Source organism: Trachypithecus francoisi, unplaced genomic scaffold (genome assembly GCF_009764315.1).
Source record: "Trachypithecus francoisi isolate TF-2019V2 unplaced genomic scaffold, Tfra_2.0 Contig00131, whole genome shotgun sequence".
In the NCBI taxonomy this organism is placed as follows: domain Eukaryota; kingdom Metazoa; phylum Chordata; class Mammalia; order Primates; family Cercopithecidae; genus Trachypithecus; species Trachypithecus francoisi.
In genome coordinates, this window is record NW_022680483.1 from 855,931 (window position 1) to 881,516 (window position 25,586).

At 36.9% G+C, this 25,586-nt stretch overlaps 1 protein-coding gene across 1 annotated transcript in view; it reads right to left on the minus strand.

Moving 5' to 3' along the window:
* Positions 1-22,379, minus strand: part of LOC117062424 (lysine-specific demethylase 6A-like) — a 215,907-nt gene extending 193,528 nt beyond the window's left edge. The window contains 3 exon segments of the mRNA XM_033175981.1: positions 12,572-12,680; positions 21,602-21,665; positions 21,862-22,379. Of these exon segments, the coding sequence (XP_033031872.1) occupies positions 12,572-12,680; positions 21,602-21,665; positions 21,862-22,013 (325 nt within the window). The 5' untranslated portion in view covers positions 22,014-22,379.
* Between the last annotated feature and the right edge of the window lie 3,207 nt (positions 22,380-25,586).

Sequence of the window (25,586 nt, forward strand, 5' to 3'; positions counted from 1 at the left end):
ACCTGGGCAGCTGAGGTGGAAAAATGGCTTCAGCCACAAAGACAGAGGTTGCAGTGAGTCGACACTGAGCCAGTGCACTACCACTTGGATGACAGAGCCAGAACCTGTCTCTTAAATATGATGAAAAATAAAAAATTATATACCAACAAAGAAGATATGTGATAAAGAAAACAGGAGAACCAGAACAAAGAAAAAAGGTTCCAAATGGCATCTATATCCCAGATAGAATTTAGGAATACAATGACTTAGGACATACACATACTCATCTACCAACATCTGCTATTTCTGTATTTCTTAATCTGAAAAATGTCCAGTTAAACTTGGTTTTGACTATTATATGTGCACACCTATTTTTTAAAAATCACCTCTATTATCCTCTTCTCACACTACAAACTAGATGACTAGAAGGCCATCTCACTCCCCATAGAAGTGTTCTAACATGACCATCATTTGAATTGTCCATTCTCTCCCTCATCTTATTTCCTCACAAATTTCTAGTACTTGGTACATATAAGAGCCTAGTCAAAGACACTAACTGTAAGAAGTATGTTGTCCTAAAGTCTGTTTCTAAAAATCAGTTTTATTTATGCTAGGGTATTCAGTTTTTCAAAGCTAAACAATATCCAATCATTCATAAGTGGTTGAAAAAAACAAAATTTCAAGGAATCTATAAACTCTATGCCTAGAAGTAGCATGAATTTAGTAAGCTCTTATGATTAAAAGTCAATTTTAAAACTCAACTGCTATTTCTTATAGTACTAACAATAAACAACTAGACACAAAAATTTGGCACCAAAAATTTAAATATTTACATCTCAGTATAATAATATATTTAATAAAACATGCAGGATCTGTATGTTGAAACTGTCAAAACAAGAAATCAAAGCATAAAACAAATGAAAAGTCATTTCATTTACATGAATTAAAAGAATTACTATAGATAGATAAGATGAACATCCTTCCTAAAATAATTAATAAACTCAACATAATCCAAATGAACCCCCAAGGAATGGTTTGTCTATACCTGCAAAAATGTACTCCCTGAGTGTGGGCTATTGATAGTGACTTCCTTCCAAACAATATGATATGGAAAGAAGCAAAAAGATTAACTTTACACTAGAGAAACCTAATAAACAGTGCCTCAGCCAGTGAATAACATTAACATTGTTAAGTCATGTGATAGTATGTATCTCTGATATGTGATAAAATGTACTTTATCCTTATAACTTTTCCCCTAAAAAAAATGATAACCTAGTTTAATCATGAGAAAAACATCACATGATCCCAGTTCAGGGACATTCTACAAAATAACTGACCAATACTCCTCAAAACTACTAGCATCATCAAAAATAAGGAAAGCCTGAGAAAGTTGCAACAGACAAGAAAATCATAAGGAGATATGACAACTAAATGAAATGAGCTATCCTAGTCAGAATTATCAAAGAGAAAAAGGAAAACAGGGAAAAACTTAAAAAAAATTTGAATAGAGACTTTAATATATAAATATTGCCTCATAATACTGTGACAAACATATCATCCTAATGGAAAAGCTAAGAGGGAAATGGAGTATATATAGAAACTCTCCAATAACTTGTAAAATATATTATACACTTGACCATGTCTATAAAAAGTAAAAACATTATAATCATATTGTCAACCACTGTCCTAGATAAAGGCATTAGAAGAGTACTATGGTCAGCCTCCATTTTCAACCTATAAAGTTTAAAATTTATATTCAGAATTTATGAGGAATTTATTTACCTTTTATAATTTTGAATGTCACCTCATGTACTTAAGCTTATCTATTATATTTTAAGTCATTTAAGCAAGTTCTCAAGATTCTGTCTATTCCATCAGTCGCTGGGATCTTATCATTTAAAAAATCTTAACATTTTATGTCTCCTAAATAGGTTATTAAAATGAATGGCTATTAACAATCTCCTTCAATATAGTTTCTCTGTTGAATTTATCTTATCCAAAGCATTGTCCTTATTTTGAGTATTTAAGTTAAGTACTGACCCATGGATAAAATTCCTAGTACTACTGTAACCCAGGCTTTCCTGAATTCTTAAACAGAGGATGGGACAAGAGTGTAAGGATCATTTATTTTGATTTGATGCATAATGTCTGTTTCATAATAATCGCAGTAATTGTCTAATTTATTCTTCTCTTGGTAAACCAAAATTCATGCACTCTTTAAACTAAAATTCATGTGCTTCTTGGGTCCTCATTGGCTCAAGTTGTCCTTGTCCCACTATGAAACCTTTTAATGTCATCATAGCAAGATCACTGTTTTCCTTTACCACTTACAAAAACGGTTTACCAACCATGTCAACAACCCCCTTAATGAATACCCAAAGCTTAAGTTTTATCAATCCTTGAACCCAATTTTAGTCTTAAACAGCCTTCAAATTATTTTTAATATTTGTTTTGTATTTAAATCTATCCATTTTAGTCTGTTATAAGCTTAAATCCTAATTTCCTTGAAAGTATTCCTAAGCACCTAAAATTCAGTTTCATTAAAGCCAGAGAACATCAAACTCATTTGTTAATCACAGATTAAACATACAAACATACTTCTTAAAGTATTAAAATGACTGCCAATAACCAATAATATATTTATATAAAGAAAAAAAATCAAGAGCCAATAATGAAAGTTAACTATTAAAAAGAAAATTCAGAGTTCTATAATCCCTGCCATATTTTTATCTTTAACATAATAGAAATACGAGGAGAAAAAGTGGAGAAAGTGCCATATCATTTTTTCTTTAACTTCACAACCTTGTTCCACTTCTTTCAAATAAAAAAATGGGGTCGGGCACACTGGCTCATACCTGTAATCCCAGTACTTTGTGAGGTCAAGATGGCAGACTGCTTGAGCTCAGAAGTTCAGGACCAGTGTGGGCAATATGGCAAAACCCCATTTCTACAAATAATCAAAAAAAATATATATCCTGGCATGGTGGCGCATGCCTGTAGCCCCGAATACTCAGAAGGCTATTGTGGGAGGATGCTTGAGCTGGGGAAGCAGAGATAGCAGTTAGCCATTACTGTGCCACCACACTCCAGACTAGACGACAGAGCCATCCCCTGTCTCAAGAAAAAAAAAAAAAAATGAGGATGAGGGATGTAGTTAACAAGATATTGGTCAAAGGAAACAAAATTTCAGTGAGATAGCATAAGTTCAAGGGATCTACTATAAAACACAGTAACTATATTCATGTTACATATCTTGAAAATTGCCGAGAGTAAATTTTAAATGTTAACACCAAAATAAATAGAAATTTGTTAAGTAATGCAAACGTTAGTTTGATTTAACAGTGCTACAATGTACACGTTTTGAAACAAGATGTCGTACATGCGAAAGATATACAATTTTTATATATCATTTTACAAACAATTTTTTACCGGGGGGGAAAAACAAACTTTTTGTTGTTACAACAAAAGGTCCTGACTACTGTATACATAGTACAACAAAAAAATTTTACAACTTCTCCCATTTTTTGAGTTTTAAGAATTGTAAGAATTTTCTTAGAAATGAAAACAGAAGCAATTGTCAAGAAACAAGAAGGAGGAAAGGAAGAAAGAGAAGCAGGGAAAGAAAGGAAAGAGAAGGAAAGAAGAGAAATGAGGGAAGGAGGGTGGAAAGGAGGGAAAGACAGAAACAAGGAGGTAGAAGGACAGGGTGGGGGGTGGGAAGAAGAGTGGGAGAGAAATTAGTAATATAAACCACAATCCAATGGTAAAAGTAATACTAAGCAGTGCTAAGAATTCAAGAACATAGTTACTCTAATACATACAGATGTTCAAATATAAATGAGTAAAACCTTTCAAGAGGACAATCTGGCATTAAGCACTCAAAAGTTCATTTAAAAACAAGAGTATTTGTGTGTATGTATTCCTGCCTCCATCATGCTGGTAATGGATATATAACAACAATTACTGGCACGTAAAAATTTTCCCTAGGGTTATCAACAGATTATTTTGAAAGCATAAAAAGCAACAAAGAGATTAAAATGCTCAATAAGAAAATATTTTCTGGTTTTAAGACAGAGTGTCACCCAAGCTGGAGTGTAATGGCACCATGTCAGCTCACCTCCGCCTCCTGGGTTCAAGAGATTCTCCTGTCTCAGCCTCCCAAGTAGCTAGAATTACAGGTGTGCACCTGCTCATTTTTGTATTTTCAGTAGAGATGCCATGTTGGCCAGGCTGGTCTCGAACTCCCTACCTCAGCTGATGTGCCCAACTTGGCCTCCCAAAGTGCTGGGATTACAGGTGTGAGCCACCATGCCCAGCTCAGAAAACGTTTAACTTAAGTAATGGAACAAGGGTTTACAAATGTTTTTGTAAATGCAGCCTACAAATCTGAGGTATTTTGGCACGATATTATTCATATACTCTATTGAGTTTAAGCTATAAACTGGAATGCAGAGTAAAAAACAAATTTTAAATTTTGAAATGTTTTTATTGACACAATAGACTATCAGGATTTTTATCAAAACTTTAACAGTTGTCTCTTTGTGGCAAATGTGTTACTGAAGGCTTCCTAGAATTTTTCTTAAATACTGTGAGTCACTAAGCTCAATGCACTAACTACAGATGTCAACAAAACACACAGCAACAGTTGTTTTTTTAGTTATCTGAATACTGTTTTTTTTTGTTTTTTTTGTTTTTTTAACAAGGAACAGAGTATTTGTGTTGTTAAGATAAATGTAACTTTTGTATTTTGTCTTAAAAATAGAGACTAGTAAGCAGTGTGAAACGGGTAAGACCGAAAAAGCGGCAGAATATAGTGGGAAAAATAACTTTCAAGTCAGCTCAACTTGAGTTCTCTATCTGGCCTTACTATATGACATCAAGTCTCTTAATCTTTCCTTGCAGGTCCCAAGCACCTAAACCCAAGCAAGAAATGACTGAAGAATGAAAAGCCATGCACTGTAAGAAATTAAACAAGAAATCAAAGAAATAGAAAAGGGTTAAGAAGGGCTCATGACCCTGGCATGCTTAGTATAATCTTTCCAGATGGAAAATTTTGACTAGATAATATTACTCAACACCACCAAAAAAGAGGCCAGGTGCAGTGGCTCATGCCTGTAATCTCAGCACTTTGGGAGGCTGAAGAGGGAGGATCACTTGAGGTCAGGAGGTCAAGTCCAGCCTAGGCAACATCGCAAAACCCTGTCTCTACCAAAACTACAAAAATTAGCCAGGCATGGTGGCACAGGCCTGTAATCCCAGCTACTCAGGAGACTGAGACAGGAGAATCGCTTAAACCTGTGAGGCAGAGATTTCAGTCAGCCAACATTACACCACTGCACCTCAACCTGGGCAACAGAGCAAGACTCCATCTCAAACACGACAACGAAAAAAACTAAAGCAGAGTGTGATGGTACAAGTGCACACAGAACACACAGGGTTGAAAAGTACTAATAATACAGGAGCAGAGGTGAAGGATGGTAGCTGGGGCAGGAAAAGAAAGATGACTTCTTAAGATAGACACAAAATAAAAGGATAGATCTCAAGCTATGCTTCTGTTTTCTGACTATGCTCTAACTAAAGAAACAGTATTTCTTCTATCATCCTCAGCTGCTACCCAATATATGCCTCTATAGGAGTACATTAATTAGCTATGGAAAAGTAGTAAGCCAACAGGAAGGATGAAAAGAAAATAAGGAAATAAGTCTGTTGGTCACCTTGATTGTCATCTGTCTTTGGTGTAGTTCTGGATTTCTTTTTTTTGAGAATATGACTGGAAGTTCATACTTTTACCCTCAAATATGTTATCAAAAGAGCATATATTAACTTTCACATAGTTGGCACTATATAAATGGTTAATGTATCTACCTTGTTCTCTTGCACCTTTTTATACTCACTAATGTAATGTTGCCTAAAACACATCTCCTTTTAAATGTAGCACTGACACATACTAACATTCGGAAAAAACTCCTGTCCAGCATAAACCGCAATAGACCTGCATTGTGACATGCTACTCTCTCCCCAGCATGAAAATATTGTGGTTAAGAAGAGACAAGGAAGCTGTAGCATACGTAGAAAAGCAAAATGACTCTTTTATTCCTACCTCTTCATCTTCTTGAAGTCATCAAATCAAATTAGTAGGCCTGCTGAAAACCCTTTTAAATGTGTTACTTCTTTGACATTATTAAAATAACATTCTCATCAAGGTCATCAGGGTCTCAGAACTGACATACAACGTCCAAGAAAGTTTTGTTCCTTCTGTTTTTCCAGTGTGCTCTGCCACAAATTCTTTAGTTCTCAAAGCTAACAGAACTTTTACTAGTTGCCTAATGAATCTATTCCATAGTTCTGAGAGCATGGGCATGAATATCTGAAAACCTGAGGTATGCTCACTAATCTGCTATTCTTGGAGCTTCTCAAATGGCATTTTCCTCCTTGCATAAATCAGACTAATTAGTGACACCACAAATTGTGATCATTGAGAAATCTCTGAAGGTTTTTAAGAAGTAGAGAAGGAAGCTATCTATAACTTTTTAGAACTGTGACTGAATTCTAAACACATTTAATTGGACATTACATGAAGACGTTGTGTCCTTAACCTTTGAATGCAGGGAAGATAAATAGAAAATCACCTGATGCATATGCAAAAATTTATCAACTTCACAGAAACATATAATACCATTCTATGAACACCAGTTTATCTCAATATTTTGTCCTTTACTGTCAACAAAAGAACACAGCCACATGATATAGGAAAAATCTTTATCTTTAAAAATTTTGCATGAATCTCTAGCTAAAAGATCATATGACATATTTGCAACAATTTATTAGCTTTCAGAGCTTTAATTGATATTTATTATTTGGGGGTTCTATGTTATTCAACTCACTAGAATTTATTTGTATACAAAATCAATACTTTTGATGGTTTCACAGTTATTCACAGACCTGCACAGGACAGCAAAAAATTCAAGCCACTGGATACACGCATTCCCAGCTAATGTTAGAAGAGGTGAGCCTTTCTCTGACTTCATGTGTCAAGTACTCTAAACAAGCAGGCTTTTCCTGCTATATGCAGTATCACATGTTTCTTATTTTTGCTCTTTTGTTAGTAATTTCGCTTTTTAAAAATCACTATCCAGCTGGGTGCAGTGGCTCACACCTGTAATCCCAGCACTCTGAGAGGCCAAGGCAGGCATATCACTTGAGGTCAGAAGTTTAAGACCGGCTTGGCCAACATGGTGAGACCCTGTCTCTATTAAAAATATGAAAATTAGCTGGCTGTGGTGGTGCACACCTGTAATCACAGCTCCTAGGGAGGCTGATGCACAAGAATCGCTTGAACCCAGAAGACACAGGTCGCAGTGAGCTGAGATTACACCACTGCACACCAGTCTCATTGACAGAGTGAGACTATGTTTCAAAAAATAAAGTCAGGTGTGGTGGCTCACACCTGTAATCCCAGCATTTTGGGAGGCAAAAGCAGTTGGATCATGAGGTCAGGAGATCAAGATCATACTGGCTAACACAGTGAAACCCTGTCTCTACTAAAAATAAAAAAAAATTGCCAGGTGTGGTGGTGGACATCTGTAGTCCTAGCTATTTGGGAGGTTGAGGCAGGAGAATGGTGTGAACCCAGAAGGCAGAGCTTGCAGTCGAGATCACACCACAGCACTCCAGACTGGGCAACACAGTGAGACTCTGTCTCAAAAAATATATAATAAGTAAAATAAATAAATAAAGTAAAATAATAAAATGCAATATAAAATAACAAAACAAAATAAAATCACTAACCAATGTATAGCGCCAAACAGCTATCTGATGTGCCTAAGTACAAAAAGATTGTGATGTGCCTCACAGAAAAATATATTTTATTCAGGCACGAGTTATAATGCTTCTGGCTTTGAGTTCAATGATAATGAATCAACAATTTAGATTTTAATAGGGATCTTTAAACATAAATACATATAAAATATAGTTATGTATTGATCAGCTAACAACGTTGTGATCAAAGGCTAATAGGAACTTTATCCTGTATTCCCTTTAGGAACAATAGTTCAGTATTTGCTAATTCAGTTTTCACAATGACTTTATAACATAAACCTAAATGACAAGAATCTATATCCATTGTGAAGCAAATTCACTGTTTTATACAGACACACACACACACACACATACACTGAGTCTAAGTCTGGTGAGACAGGCAGCCTACCCCATGCGGCCCATCTGTGATAACAGAAGCCTCGGATTCATTGCAAGCTTCAGCCTAAGGCACAGGAAAGCTGCCCAGAGCATATGGAGTCTCATCTGTCCATGACCACTTGCACCATGGCTGAGGAACCCTGAAAAGCAGCCCTAAGTTTTACACCCTGGCATTGTAAGCCTTCATGAGCTAAACAGTTGAAAGAACACACCACCAGCTCTTTAGTGCATCCTGTTTCTGGTGTGGGAGGCAGGTGGGAAAAAAGCAGGGCTGTTTGCCGAGTGCCTCATCATCTCAGGATGTTGTATTCCCAGTACATTCTACAGTCATTCTTGAGAACTACAAGTGAGAAAGAATGGAAAAGTGGGTTGGTCCAAGACCACGCTGACTACTATCCTTCATGAAACGTACGCTATGGTCACTAGTTTATATAAATATTTTACTTTATACTATAAACAAACAGTAGTTCCACATTATAGATTAAGAATTCACATATTTAACAAATTCCCCATGAATTTGTTTCTCTAGGCAACAGAAAAAAACTATAATCAAGAATCAGGGAGGGAGAGCACTGGGAAGAATAGCTAATGGATGCTGGGCTTAATACCAAGGTGATGGGTTGATCTGTGCAGCAAACAACCATGGCACATGTCTACCTATATAAAAAACCTGCATATCCTGGACAGGTACCCCAGAATTTAAAATAAAAGTTGAAGCAAAAAAACACCAAACTCCTTTTTTAAAAAAACAGATTTTTATATTTTCAAACTACATTAACACTTCAAATTAAGGAAATATCAACTTCAATTTAAACAGCAACAAAAATAGGCTCACTCATAAATGAAATAAAATTATTATTTTTGGAGAAGCCTAACTCAAAGACCTATTACTTGGAAGCACCCATTTTATGTTCTTATACTCTATGTACCAGGGCAGAGTATTACAATTTCACCCAAGAAAGGGAAAGGCAAACAAAAAAAGAAAAAGAAACATAAAGTTTTACATACATTATTAATCATTCTGGGAATAACAGTAAATGTACAGGAACCAAAAACACAGAGCCAAAATTTTTAATAAAAGAGAGCCTGTCAATATAACAGGTAACAAATTACTTACTTGAAGGAAGAAGAGAGAAAATTATGAATGGCTGGAATCTCAGTTAGCTTGTAATTGGAAAACTTTCAACTCATCATGAAATAAATACAAAATACAAATGAATGGCTCCATATTCACTTTCTTTTCTTCTCTACTACTACAAGTGATCAAGTTACCACTATCTCTAAAAAGAGTGATTCTTTTTTTCCTTTGAGACAGTCTTGCCCTGTTGCACACACTGGAGTATAGCGGCACAATCTCAACTCACAGCAGCCTTTGCCTCTAGAGAGAGTGCAAGCAATTCTGCCCTAGCCTCTGGAGTAGCTGGGATTACAGGTGCATGCCACCATGCCAGGCTAATTTTTTTTTTTTTTTTTTTTTTGAGACAGAGTCTTGCTCTGTCACCCAGGCTGGAGTGCAGTGGTGCCATCTTGGCTCATTGCAGGTTCCACCTCCCGGGTTCATGCCATTCTCCTGCCTCAGTCTCCTGCATAGCTAGGACTATAAGTGCCCACCACCACGCCTGGATAATTTTTTGCATTTTTAGTAGAGGCGGTATTTCACCGTGGTAGACAGGATGGTCTCGATATGCTGACCTCATGATGCACCCGCCTCGGCCTCCCAAAGTGCTAGGATTACAGACGTGAGCCACCGCCAGCTAATTTTTTGTATCTTTAGTACAGATAGGGTTTCACCATGTTGGGAGGCTGGTCTTGAACTCCTGACCTTGTGATCCTCCTGCTTCGGCCTCCCAAAGTGCTGGGATTATAGGCACGAGCCACTGTGCCTGGCCAAAAGACTAATTCTTTATATGCCAATATGGACCTGAGAGAACATTTAATCAAGAACTTAAATGTCAGGGTTATTCTTCTCTGATCTTAATGTATTTTGCCCAATGTCTAACCCACCATGTGCCCAAATCACAACACAACAAAACAACCTTCAAAACAATTTCCTTGGAGTCTTTATTCACTTCACGGACCCAAAATTACACAAGCCGTCTTCTCTTCTTTTTAAATAGAAAATGTAAGAAATCTAAAAATATACGCCAGCAGCAATGGCTAATGCCTGTAATCCCAAAACTTTGGGAGGCCAAGACAGGCGGATCACCTGAGGTCAGAAGTTTGAGTCCAGCGTGATCAATGTTAAAACACCATCTCTACTAAAAATACAAAATTAGCTAAGAGTGGTGGCAGGCACCTGTAATCCCAGCTACTCGGGCGAGACGGAGGCGTGAGAATCACTTGAACAGGGAGGCAGAGGTTGCAATGAGCCAAGTGAGAGTTTGTGCCACTGCACTCCATCCTGGAGATAGAGCAACACCGTCTCCAAAAACAAAAAAAAAAGGAAGAAATTAAATACATATTAAATGACTGCTACACAGCAAAGACAGACAGTCTCTACGTAAATCTGCTTCTCAATTCAGGGTCTTTGTTTACTAGCTCTCAAGTTTACATATTAAACGCACATAAAAAATCTTAAATGTGTACTAGAAAAACCTACGTATTTTTCTTCAGCAATCACTTCCTTTGAAATATTACATTTTAGGCCAGGTGCAGTGGCTCACACCTGTAAGCCCAGCACTTTGGCAGGCAGAGGCAGGTGGTTCACTTGAGGTCAGGAGTTTGAAACCAGCCTGACCAACAAACATGGTGAAAATCCATCTCTATTAAAAATACAAAAATTAGCCGGTGTAGTGGCGCATACTTGTACTTCCAACTACCTGGCAGGCTGAGACATGAGAATCACTTGAACCAAGGAGGTGGAGATTGCAGTGAGCCGAGATTGTGACACTGCACTCCAGCCTGGGCAACAAAACAAGACTCTGTCTCAAAAAAAAAAAAAAAAAAAAGGGAAAGAAATATTACATTTTAACCAAATTTTTATCTAAGTGTATAAATAAACATTATTAGTAAAAGTCACCTGCTAAAATGAAGCCCATTTAACAAGTACTAAGAATTCCATTTACTGTTCATTGACTTTCTCTTCTACTATTCCTCAACCTACTACTTATCAAGAGGAAGACGTCAGAGAAACTGAAATTAATCTGTTAATATAAGCCATTTTTAAATGGCAAAGTTCCAGCTGAAACATACATACCCATAGAGCATGCTGTATCAAATCAAAAGTACATTTCATTAGTAAACACTGGCTTAACCTAACAAAAAATGAGGTACATCAGATACTCTCTACTGCTAAAGCACATGAGTGGCATAACCCCACCAACTCTCTCCTCTAATCCTAACATAGTCCACTGTTCTTTCCACTACCCATATGTGCTGGAAAATACCTCTGCCTACTCTCTACCAATATGTTTACTTCTATCCAAAAGTTATAAAATATTCAATGGTACGGGAATATGGGTAAGAAGTAAAAATGTTATGATTTCCTAAATAAATAATGCTCTTGGTCAGTGGCTTGGTACTATGAAAAGTACACAATTTTTACAGTTATCTTAAGTAACTTACCTCCACCTATTGCTTTTTTTTTTTGAGACAGAGCCTTGCTCTGTTGCCTAGGCTGGAGTGTAGTGGTGCAATCTCGGCTCCCAAGTCCAAGCGATTCTCCTGCCTCAGTCTCCCAAGTAGTTGGGAAAACAGGCACATGTCACCACACCCAGCTAATTTTTGTATTTTTAGTAGAGACAGGGTTTTGCCATGTTGGCCAGGCTGGTCTTGAACTCCTGACCTCAAGTGATCCACCTGCCTTGGCCTCCCAAAGGATTACAGGCATGAGCCACCACGACCAGCCCTCCACCTATTTCTGAGAAGGAAAATCATCTGACAGAATGAAAAAGATCTGCTGTATACAAGGCTCAAACTCAGAGATGAGCTGTCTGTATTCCTTTAGAATAACACACTGCTACAGATCAGACTTGCAATATTTTCTTACTATAATGAAAAATTTTGAAGAAAATCAAGACAAAAATGAGAAATACTGTTCCCCTGATCTTTCTAAAATGTCCACATTTGTATAATACAGATAAAGACAACAAACTTACTGTCTTTCTACTGCGGTAGCATTTTTAAAAACATGATTTTCACAAGGGCAAGCAAAATAGCAATACACACGTAGGATATTATACTTTTTACTCAATAATCTAATTTGCTGCATATTTATATGAAATCACATAAAATTTTCACATCTCTATTTAGTCTAAATTCTTTCTCATTGATTACTATGTTCATTAGTTTATTAGATGAAAGTAAAAATCAGTAGTATCCCTGAAGAAAGAAAAAACATTACAACTACAGTGCAAACATAAGTCAAGCAAGAAATCTAAAAAGAGAATAACAATACCTTTTGAATAATCTTCCAGCAATAGGTTGAAGTGACCTAATTGGCAAAAGAAGTCAGAGTCCACTTTTCCTTCAGCTTTTAAGATTAAAGATTCGTAGCAGCGAACAGCCTAGAAATAAACGTTATAAACATTAAGAAAAAGGCATGTCCTTCCTGGAAGAATACATACAACTGCATGAGATTCTTAAAAAAATCAAAGCAACCATAAATGTATGTCATTTCTTCCACAGGCATAGGATTAAATTCAGCATTTCAGACAGGATATAACTTCTCTTAATAAGTTACTAATGAAGAAATTAGATCCCAAAGATTCTTGGTGAATTCTGAAGTCTTCATCAGTATAACCATATAAAAAGGAGATGACAGAAGTCAAAGTAATTATGGGCTGACAGGACAACTGTATCAGTTTCATTAAAAAGGGTTAACTTGAAGATAAATCTTTTGACTCCAGCTGTTTAGAGGATCTAAAGTGACCTTGATGGACAGTGGAAGAAATCACAACATGGAATTCCTTGAATAAAAATTTATTGACTTTAAAAAAAAAAAAAAGAATTTACTAATGAAGCCAATAGTCATGATCTAACAATATATCATATGCTCAACAAAATAAACTAGGAGCTCATTAATAACTTTATATAAAAGCTGCACATATAAATTCTTACTATTATCCTTATTTATACAACAAAACTACTCTCAAATAAGCACTGGAAGAACATTATTGACTCTGGTAGCCATTAACCACATGAAATTTTTGAACACTGGAATGTGGAGAGCCCAAATTGAGATATACTGTGTTTCAAAGATTTCACACAAACTTTGGTGGGGGGTGGTTATGGGTTCAGATCAAACCTTTGAACTTTCAGGAGTTTATAGGAAGAAAAACTGAATGAAAACATTACTAAAACATCAAAACAGCGTCCTGAAATTTTGCTGCAAATATTTGTAAAAAATTTGTTACTAACCACAGATTTTGAAAAACTTGGCCGGGCGCGGTGGCTCAAGCCTGTAATCCCAGCACTTTGGGAGGCCGAGACGGGCGGATCACGAGGTCAGGAGATCGAGACCCTCCTGGCTAATACAGTGAAACCCCGTCTCTACTAAAAAAATATAAAAAATTAGCCGGGCGAGATGGCGGGCGCCTGTAGTCCCAGCTACTCGGGAGGCTGAGGCAGGAGAATGGCGTAAACCGGGAGGCGGAGCTTGCAGTGAGCTGAGATCCGGCCATTGCACTCCAGCCTGGGCGACAGAGCGAGACTCCGCCTCAAAAAAAAAAAAAAAAAAAAAAAAAAAAGAAAAACTTAATTTTAAAAATATTTGTAAAAAATTTGTAAAAAATTTGTTACTAACCACAGATTTTGAAAAACTTAACTTCTTCTAACCACAGTCTTAATAACATGCAAACAGCTTGTTATTTGCAAAGAAAAAGATGCTCAGTATTTTCAAGAATAAATGAGTTACATGTAATGCAGAACAAAATGAATAAATCTCAAAGTAAGTTGAAGGAAAGGAGCAAGCCTAAAGCACAGTATATTTTTCACAATCTCACTTATGTAATATTCTAGAAAAGTAAACAATCTTTAGTGTCAGAAAGCAGATCAATGATTACTTATAATTGCTGCCTCCTCTTTCTGAATTACTAAACCACTGCCTGAGTTTACTTGTACTAAGGCCCCACTGTGCCAGGTCCAATACCAAGTACTTTACATAAATGTTCTTCCTTAACACAAAATGCAGTATCTGGAAAAGAGGATTTCAAGTAATTGCAGCATGAAAAGGATAGTGAATGCACTCTACAAGGGGTAATCGAAGCACTTTGGGAGGCCGAAGACATGTGTATCACGAGGTCAAGACATAGAGACCATCCTGATCAACATGGTGAAACCCCGTCTCTACTAAAAATACAAAAATCAGCTCAGCATGGTGGTGCGCACCTGTAGTCCTAGCTACTGGAGAAGCTGAGACAGGACAATCACTTGAAGTCGGGAGGTGGAGGCTGCAGTGAGCCAAGACTGCGCCACTGCACTCCAGCCTGAGCAAAAAAGCAAGACCCCGCCTCAAAAAAAAAAAAAAAAAAAAAAAAAAAGGGGGAGGAGGAAAGGGAATAAAGGCAAAATATAGGAAATTTTATATTTTAACATTGTGCTAACATTCACAACAGCAAAGAGTTCCACAGTTTAGTCCACAAGTACCCTCCTCTCTATGCAAATTTTCTTAAAACACATATCCACATATCTAAAATGTCTAATTCTCCACCAAACAGTACTAGACCTGAAAACAGGTAAGTGTAACCATATTATACTAAGTCACTTTTTTCAATCAACAAAATCTGACCCCAAATAAATGTATATATTGTATTTAGCAGGAACTTCAAAGTAGCTATTACAAATATATTTAAAGAATTAAACAGTGGGCAAATACAGGAGATTGAGGTTGCAGTGAGCTGTGATCATGCCACTGCAATCTACCCTGGGTGACATAGCAAGAGTTGGAAGAAAAAAAAGAAAAAGAGGACAAAGGACAAGAACAGATCAAAAGAAGACACATAATAGTCAAAAAGCACATTTAAAAAATGTTCAGCATCACTAATCATCAGAGAAATGCAAATCAAAACCACAATAAGATATCATCTTACACTAGACAGAATGTCTATCATTAAAAAGATGAAAAAAAAAGAGATACTGGCAGGGATACAGACAAAATGAATCTTTACACACTTTCATAGAGTATTAGCACACTCTATGAAAAACTGTATGGAGATTTCTCAAACTACTAAACACAAAACTACCATTCAATCTAACAATTCCATTACATGGTATATACCCAAAGAATAAGAAGTAATTGTATCAAAATGATAACTGCATTTGTATGTTTACCGTAGCTCGCTTCACAATAGCAAAGATAGGAAATTACTCCAAAGTCCACCAATGGATGACTGGATAAAGAAAAAGCGGCATATATAAAATTAAATACTATTCGGCAATTCAAAAAATGAAAATATGTCTTATGCAACAACAAGATGGAACTGAAGGTGAATATCTTAAGTGAAACAACTCAGAAACTGAAAATCAACACTTAATATTTACTACATCAATATAAATGATCAAATCCAAAAAAAGAAAACACTGAACAAAAACAGAGCTTCAGAAACCTTTTGAGATCATGTCAAGCATTACAATCTTAACAAAACTGGAGTCCGAGAGAAAAAATGGGAGAATAAAATAACTATCATCCAGGCCAGACACAGTGGCTCACACGTAACCTCAGCACTTTGAGAGGCTGAGGTGGGTGAATCACAAGGTCAGAAGTTCAGGACCAGCCTGGCCAAAATGGTGAAACCCTGTCCACAAAAAATTAGCTGGGCGTACTGTGGGTGGCTGTTATCCCAGCTACTTGGGAGGCTGAGTAAAGAGAATCGTTTGAACCTGGGAGGTGGAGATTGCAGTGGGCAGACATCGCGCCACTGCCCTCCAACCCAGGCAACAGTGGGAGACTCCGTCTCAAGAAAAAAAAAAAAAAAAAAATCAAAGAAAAGAACTATCATCAAAAATTCTATACTTCATTATACTATACTTTTATTAAAAAGCAGAATCATATGCCCAGACAAACAAAGGTAAAGTACTAACTGATGATAGACATACTTTACCACAAAGAAGTATTGTTTCACACTGGAAAAAAATTAACATAGCAGGTAGTAATGTGAATTTCTAAGGCATTAACACGGTTGTGGAATGAGCAAGGCGTGCTGGACCAACTACTAAGTTTGTATATAAGGAATACACCCCCTGATAACTGCTCATCTGTTTTTGTATCCCTCTAGATTTGTAATTTGGGAGAAAGTAAGACTTGCTAGAAAAACAAACTTGAGGGATTTCATTACAACTACACTTACCCTGTAAGAAATGCTAAAGGTAGTCCCACAGGTTAAAGAAAAATGATGTTAACTAGCACACAAAATCATTTGAAAATACAAAATAAAGGTAACATATAGACAAATATGGTAACCTATAATATTGTAAATCCGATGAAAAATAATGAATAAATCTGGCATCAAATTTTTTAAGGCATAAAAAAACTCTAAAAAAATATATTAATGGATCCCTGAAGGACAGATATAAAGAGCAGTTTTTATATGAAAATGAAATTTAGTTCTGACAACTGATAAGATGATTGTTGGCCAGGCGTGGTGGCTCACACCTGTCATCCCAGAGCTTTAGGAGGCCAAGGCAGGTGGATCACCTGAGATCAGGAGTTCAAGAACAGCCTGGCCAACATGGTGAAAGCCTGTCTCTATACAAAAGTAGCTGGTGTGGTGGCAGATACGTGAAATCTCAGCTACTCGGGAGGCTGAGGCAGCTTGAACCTAGGAGGCAGAGGTTGCAGTGGGCTGACATAGCACCACTGAACTTCAGTATGGGCAACAGAGGGAAATTACATATCAAAAAGAAAAAAAAAACAAACAAAGATAGTTATAACTTTATGAAGCTTTATGTTACTGCCATGGTAACTACAAAGAAAACATATAGGACATATGCACAAAGTGAAATGAAAAGAGAATTAAAACTTGTCACCACAAAAAAATTCAAAGAAACAAAAAGGAAGGCAGAGAGGAAAAGAGAAATAAAAAGGCTACAACACAGAAATCAAACAACAATGAAAGAAAATGGAACTAGTAAGTCCTTTCTTGTCAGTAATTACTTTAAATAGAAACAGATAATGCACTAATCATAATACATAGAGGGAATTATTGGATTTAAAAAAAAACTATAAATTGTCCAAAAGACACTCATTTTAGACCTAAGGACACACACAGGCTAAAAGTGTAAAAATGGGAAAAGATACTGTATTCTATTCTCTGAAGAGGGCAAGAGTGGCCATCCTGGGACTATAGGTACAGGTCACCGAGTCTAGCAAATTTCTTAGTTTTTGTAGAGATGGAGTTTTGCCATGTTGCTCAGATTAGTCTTGAACTTCTGGACTCAACTAATCTATCAGCCTCCACCTCCCAAAGGGATGGGATTACAGGCAAGAGTCACCATGCTAGGACAAGTAAAGATTATAACAAAATGAGATCAGCGAGTAAAAGAACAGGAAAGTAAGTTACTTTAAACATCTGCTAAAAGCTAAAGTCTGATTTTAAATCTGATTTCTGAATAAAATTACAAAATGCACTGCTGTGGTATGAATCAAATAATCTCCAAGTAACAACTCTGTCCTATTAAGAAACAGCATGCAAACTTTTATTTTCATAAGCTAACCTTTACTGTGAACTTTTAAAGCCCTTCATACATTTATTCTATACTGATGTTCTCATGTTAGTCATCCTACCATTTAAAGGACTATTTGTTCAATCTAAACTGAGAAGTCTTACTTCAATATGACCTTCATAAAAGTTTTCCATTCATGGACTCTCAAATTTGTTTTGCTCTGAGTTGTGGTAGCAATTTACAAGCTAATTATGTGAAGATTCAAAGCAAGTTCATAAAATATGCCAGTCATTGACTAATTTATAAAATATGTATGTTTAGGTCTTAATCTGTCAAATGAAACAATCTTACATTCTTTAACATAAAAATTAGCTTTCTAGATGGCCATTAAGAAAAAATGGGATCGTTCATTAGCATCACAGTAATGTAAAAATAATCTTCAAAACTAAAAATTAATCTGTGTCAGAACAAATATATCATACTATGGTTGGAAAGCACTAAAATTTAATTCTGGCTTACAGCATTATGCCTTTAAAGAAATTTTGCCATCTGAGTCACAGAAATTCATGTCAGGCAAAACAATCTTATTTGGCATAATAATTCCAAATGTTCCCTAGTTAGCTCAATTTGACTCTTTTAAAAGCTAGCTATTTAGTAATAAAAGCAGGCCAGATGCAGTGGCTCACGCCTGTAATCCTAGCACTTTGGGAGGCTGAGAAGAGCAGATCGCCTGAGGTCAGGAGTTCCAGACGTGCCTAGCCAACGTGATGAAACCCTGTCTCTATTAAAAATACAAAACATTAGCCAGGTATAGTAGTGGGCACCTATATTCCCAGCTACTTGAGAGGCTGATACAGCAGAATCGCTTGAACCCAGAAGACATAGGTCGCAGTGAGGTGAGACTTCCCCATTCCGGGGCGACATTCAGCCGGGGCGACAAGAGTGAAATTCCATTTCGGGGGAAAAGAAAAGTAAAGTAAACCAATCCCAGAAAAGTGCCTAGTTATTCTCATGTAGTTTGGAACTGTGCCTAGATATCAAAATATGTTCTATAATTGCCTCAGATAGGTATGTCTGATGTTGTACCAAAATTTTATATTAGCATTCTTACAAGTCCTACTTAATACTTTGTCCAGTAATATGTAAACAATAACAACCATAACTGTTTAGAAGACAACTTCCAAACTATAAAATACTTTTTCCTGATACACCAAATTAAAGACTTAATTCTAAATAACAAAATGTGACATTATTTATATAGTTGTTTTTAAACTCAAAACACTTATTTTTAGAACTGGAAATGAATATATGTTACAAGTTAGCAAACAAAACACATATAATGCAAGATCTTAAATATCACTATTCAAATATTACAGTGTGAAAAACCACTCAAAGCATTTTAATAGGTGTTTTTCCTGTTAATGTCTCTAGCATTATATTGAAGGCATACTGTAACAGTAACATTCTATTTGACAGAGTGAAACTCTTATCATAATACAAACAAAATCAACCTAAAAGGCTTTCCAACATGAAATAAAAGTTACTACTGCTAACATTTGTTCTTCACTTAATTGAACTGTATATTATTTAAATATGTTAAGCTTCCACCAAAAAAGTTTTTGCTGAAAAGTATTTACACTAATTCAGATGACAATCTTATAAAAATTCCTAAATTACAGAATTGTAAGGGAATATATTGTTACAACCATCCTAATGGTTTGATATATGGGTTTATGTATAAGGTTAAAAAAAAAAAATCAGAGAAACTAGTCACTGGATAGAGTATCTTCAATGTCCAGAAAACTTGACAGGAAAAAAAAAAGATATTTATAACAATACTTTAAACCTTTAGCAGCTTATAAAACAATACTGACATTTGTAAAATCTATAAATAAAACTTTTATAGAAAACATAAATATGAATAAAAACTGAAATATCAGTGATATAGATCATTCTAAGAATTTTTTAAAGAAACAGTGATGATAGGCAAAGCTCTGTGAGAAAGGGAAAAAAATATTTTATTATACATACTACAGAATAATTTGTCTTGGAGAACAGGTTTAGTGTTTTTTTTTATTTCAAAAAGTCACTGCAGTTTAACATAGGGCATTATTCAGTGTTTTATGAAGCTACAGTTCTCCCCAAACATAATGAAACCACTTTCTCAAATTTAAAATGTTACTGTAATCAAAGTTGGAAAGGATAAACATGTGAAAAAAATTCCTTAAAATTTAAATCCCATATTATCTGAAAAGTTCATTCCAAACTGAACTTTAAAATTAACCACAATCCACTGAGAATTCATCCAAACTCCAGCATATGAAGATTTAAAGTTCTCAGCCAGTATTTTCCCACACTATCCCAGAAAACATCAAATTACTTCATTTCATTATAACTACTTTAAACATCAAGGCAGATCGAGTCACTGTTGCTTAAATCTTATCATTGATACTGTAACATGTTTTTCATAAAGCGATTTTCACTTGCATAAATAATCAAAGTTTAACTCATGTCTCATGTATCAGTCAAATGAAGTGGATTTACTAACATATATACACATTATACACACATATATATTACATTTTAGTTTTCTGGTCATTATTTGTCCCCAAAACAAATATGCAAAAGAGATTACAGGTAAAAGAATCTGTGTCTGTACTGAATTAAACTACAAAAGTAAAACGTTTTGGCAAGTAAAATGTTCATCTTGAGAAAAAAATTAATATTTCCTTCTTAAATGCAGTAATAAACTGAAATTCCTAACTACTGGTTTCAGCATCTAAAAGATGGCGCGATTGTTGTACCGTCTTATTTCATGCGACCAGCTGACAACATACAAGTACTTTAAAAATATTTTGTTCAGAGGATAAAAAAAGATACACAGAGGAATATTCCGGGGCCGTTATGCAACAATTCAGACGGGAGTAACCAAACGTCCTGCAATTAATAAGCACATGTAGGTCAAAGAATGCTGCCATCTATGTTGGGGATAACGCAAGAATTCTACTTTTAGCTAATGATAATTTTTATTAAGCAACATGAAGCTACAGCAGCGCTCTTTAAAGTCTACTCATTGCTAAGGTTTCCGGGTTAATACCTCCTCCTTCCCCCCAAGCTTCCCCCCTTATTGCTCCTCCCACTTTTTACCCGCCATCTTGGCTGATGCGAGCAGCCATTAACTAAACGACAGTGCCAACTTTTCAGACAAACAACGAATTCTTCCTGCTGTGAGCCTGCCACCTAAGAAACAAGGCTCCTGAGTGGAAAAAGCACACACATTCATGAAATCACATTTGCAGCATTGTAGATCCTAAAAAAGTAAACACATCACTGAACTTCAGGCTAAACATACACTCATCAGTTTATAGGTTAACTACTGAAAACTCTTCACCGCTATAATTCACTTACTACTTACACTTAGGACACCGGGGATATTTAAAAAAAAATGTTTAAAAATTAGACAGCAAGAGCCAAATGCCAAAAGGCGACAGGAAGACGCAGGAAGTTATTAATTTTGAAAACTGTACACATTCACAGTTTGTGACGCTGAAATTCAGGAACAAAAGGCCCTAAAGTCACAGGCATGTTTGTATGGACCCGATTTAGTCCGGTCCCAAAGCGCTCCGTTTTTTTTTCCCTTAGGGTAGAAGGGAGGCTAGAGCAAGCGGCTAAGTATTCCAGAGTACCCGGAGTGCAAAGGCAATACTTTTCCGACCCCTTGGCCATGGAGCAGCGCCAAAGTAATCCTGGCTGGGCGATAACGGACGCTGGGCCTTAGTAGAGCAAAATGGGGACCAAAGACTCCGTCCGCGCCGGGTTGCTTTACCTTGCCTAGTAGGGTCTTCATCCTGGCGCCATCTTCATGAAGTCTCACGAATCCGAAAAGGCGGCTGTAGAGAGAGATACAAAGAGGTTGTTAGTGGTCTGAGAAAGCCAGTGACCCGTCCCTTTCCGAGTCCGAGAACGACAGCGACAGCTTGGTGAGTGCCAAGCTGAGGATGACCCCGTCACCAACATGAGCAAGCTGTGTCCAGGCCTTCCCCGAGAGTACCGCCAGCCAACCAGGCGGGTGACGGAGGTGCGTACCTGTCCATGCCACCAAGCGCCTCCCTTTCCTCAACTGTCAGGCTAAGGGACTCCTCTTCGCTGTCGCGGCTCGCTTTTCCTGCCGCCATTTTCTTTGCCTCATCACCTAAGGCAACAGTAGCGGCACTGAGCGACACTCCGCAGGAATTCATGGAAATGCAACAAATTTCCAAGTCCACGTCGATACCCAACCTTAATCGAGTAACTGAAAAGAAGCCTTCAATCGCTGCTTGAGACTATGACGCCAATTTTATCGCTTCCTCAGCGGCTGCAAGGAAAAAAAACCCTAAGGCAAAGCCGAAAGCAGCCAAAGCACGGGCAGCGGAACTCGGCTACCTGGATCACATCTCGGAAACTACAGGAAAGGCAGAAGCTTGAAGTGCTGGAGAGCACAGCAGAATTTCTTAAAATCACAAACTTTGCCAGCACCAGCACAAAGTTGTAATTGTGTCATGGGCGAACCCCACGCAGCAGCCACGACCTCCCCGCTTCCAACCAGTCAGTTGTAGCCAATCTAGGGGACTCATTCATATCACGTGACCTTTGTTGACTTACGTCAGGCATGGCTCCACTGTACTCTCCGGCTGCTGGGACCCCGCCCTTCCAGTTTGGCAAGGACCTGGGAACGTGACAGAGGCTGACTCTGATTCTGACCGCTGGTTGGTTGATGGCCATGTCTATCAAAAAAAAGGTAGTCTCTGGGATGGAGTAACCTGTAAATTGTCCTAGTTAAATGCATTAGGTTTAGAGAATGGTGTGCCCGTGGTCTTTTTGCAGTTGCGATACACTTGAAGAGGGGAAGAGAGTGATGGGAAGGGCGGCGTCTGGCATCTCCGACGGCGCGCAAGTGAGAAAGAGAACACCATGGGCTTTAGGAGAGTCCGGAATGAGGCTCCCACTGTCACGAGCCGTGCGAATGAGAGACTTTGCAGGGCATGGCAGGGAAGCTGCGCAGGCCCTAAACCTTCACCCTTAGGCGACTCAAGACTTTTGGCCCTAAGGCCTTGTCACCCATATAGGCTAGTTCTTTGCCCATTTCCTCTCCACTGACCAAGTCTAAAGAGAAAGCATAATACCTTATTACCTCAGTCGGTAAACCAGGTCCTAGGGAATCAACGTCGCACCTGTATTTATTAATTCATGATATTATCTAAGCAACAAATGGTAATTTCCCCCCCCCCCCAAAAAAAACCAGTCACTCCACAAATCCAAAATGTTTATTTCTATTGCGATAATTCTATGAGGTCTCAGTAAGACTAGGCGCTGCTGTGTACAGGAATTAAGAGAACAATATTAAGACCTTCACACTTTTAAGATGCAGCAACCCATAGAAAAGAAAAAAAATTTTTTTGACTCTCAATTGTAACTAAAATTAGAAATAATAAGTTAAACAATTTATTTCTGAACCCCAAATATACAAGTCTTACTCAATAAAAAAGTTTATTTTGCAAGACTGACTTCCCCATGATATATTTACCCAAGGTGGTGGGGGCACAGCTTGCTTTTTGTACCTTTTAGGGAGACATCATTGGTTCAGTCAGCTGACAACTCCCAAGTGGGGGCTTCTAGGTTAGAAGTAGGTAAGAGACAGTTCGGGCGCGGTGGCTCACGCCTGTAATCCCAGCACTTTGGGAGGCGGAGGCGGGCTGATGACCTAAGGTCGGGAGTTTCAGACCATCCTGACCAACATGGAAAATCCCGTCTCTACTAAAAATACAAAATTAACCGGTCGTGGTGGCGCATGCCTGTAATCTCAGCTACTCGGGAGGCTGAGGCAGGAGAGTCGCTTGAACCCAAGAGGCAGAGATTGGGGTGAGCCGAGATGGCACCATTGCATTCCAGCCTGGGCAACAAGAGCAAAACTCCGTCTCAAAAAAAAAAAAAAGTAGATAAGAGACAAAAGATTGCATGCTTTTGAGTCCTTGATCAGCCTTCTACTGAATACAGAATTTAGTCTGCCTAGTGACTCTGTATTTTTACATACATAAATAATAAGGCAGAGAGAGCAATCAGATATGCAATTGTCTCTTGTGCGCATCAGAAGGATAACTTTGAGTTGTGTCTGTCCTTTGTCCCCAAGGAATTTCCTTGTGGGCACGTTTTGAGGAACGTATGTAGCTTCTTATCTTTGTATCTATCTTATTTAGGAATAAAATGGGAGACAAGTTTAGTGACATAGCTCCCAGCTTGACTTTTCCCTTACTTAGTGATTTTGGGGTCCCAAGATTAATTTTTCTTTCTTATATTATATGGCGTAAGTATATTGCGGATTGTGTATATTTTTGAATGTGAAGAATCCATAAAAAGTCTCATATATGTTAAACGCCTCTGTCGATTACTGTTTTCAAAAGACAAATTGCATAATATTCCACTGCTTATCCCTCCAGTTATTAGGTATTAGGAAAGAGTTAATCATTAATGGGCATTAGGAGAAATGTTCCTTTATAAGTGAAGAAATTGAATCTTTTTTTAAGTAATAAATTTGCCTCCTCCAAAAATGGATATTATGTATTTAAACTTTGATGTTTACATGAGAGGACAATATAGAACTTCCTGACAATAAACTATAACACCAGTGAGAGTTTTGGGAATCCCAACTGATTTTGTCCAGTAACACATGTTTTCATTGTTATTTTGAAACTAACAACTAATTCTGATTCTATAGGTTAGAGTCTATCATGTTCTCTCCTCATTCCATTTCAGTTGAATCACTACACAGCTGAGAATATTTTCAGTAGCTGTACTATTGAAAATATTATATTAATTGTCATAAGTATATTATTAAGTATATTTATTATCGTAGTGGTGGTCATTCCAAGAACTTTTTGATAATATGCATACATTTGTAGAAGCACATTCAAATAATGTAGAATATGGCATCTTCCAGGAATAAGGCCTACCTGTCTCACTTGAGGCAGGTAATTATTATAAAGTGATAAAGCACATAGAGGTAGGACAGAAATTGCAGTAAAGAAAGAATTTGAATTCTGGCTCTGTACAGGCTGTATCCTTGGAAAAGTTAGCTAATCTCTAACCCAACATTATATTTCGAATGTAAATAGCTACCTCCATCCTCATACCTTCATATACATTTGGCAGATTATAAATCAGACAGGGTATAACCTTAAGGCCTTACATTCTTTGTAATTTTTTGGATCTTACCTAGTTTATAAAATATAACTACAAAATATACAAAAATGTATATACTGATAAAAGACTTATTATTTATACCCTTTCTAGTTTATAATTTGTCACATGTATGTGAAATGGGTGTAAAGCATCCAGATTTAGGTTATTCCCTCAAGACACTAATGACTTTATATTATTTTTAAAAAAAAAAATAACAACACATGGAAGGTAGAGTGGTATAGCAAAAGAAGAAATACCAAAAATAAGCATCAATTTTTGGAAAATTAGAGGATATAACTATTTAACCTGATGTATGGGAATGCATGTAGCTTATTTTTTTTTTTTTTTTAAATTACAGCTGTATTTAATACAAAATGTTGTCCAAGGTTCTGAGAAACTAAGCTCAGTAACTCCAGCCATCATTCAGAAAGTAGTTATTGCTCATACAAATGGAATAATACAAGATAGAGGGGGGATAATGTATGTCCAATGGTATTCTTCTCAGCATTATTTACAATATTTTTATCTGAAACCATCTACATGATCCAAAATTATGAAATGATTAAGTAATGATTAATTGTCAAGTGAAATGATCA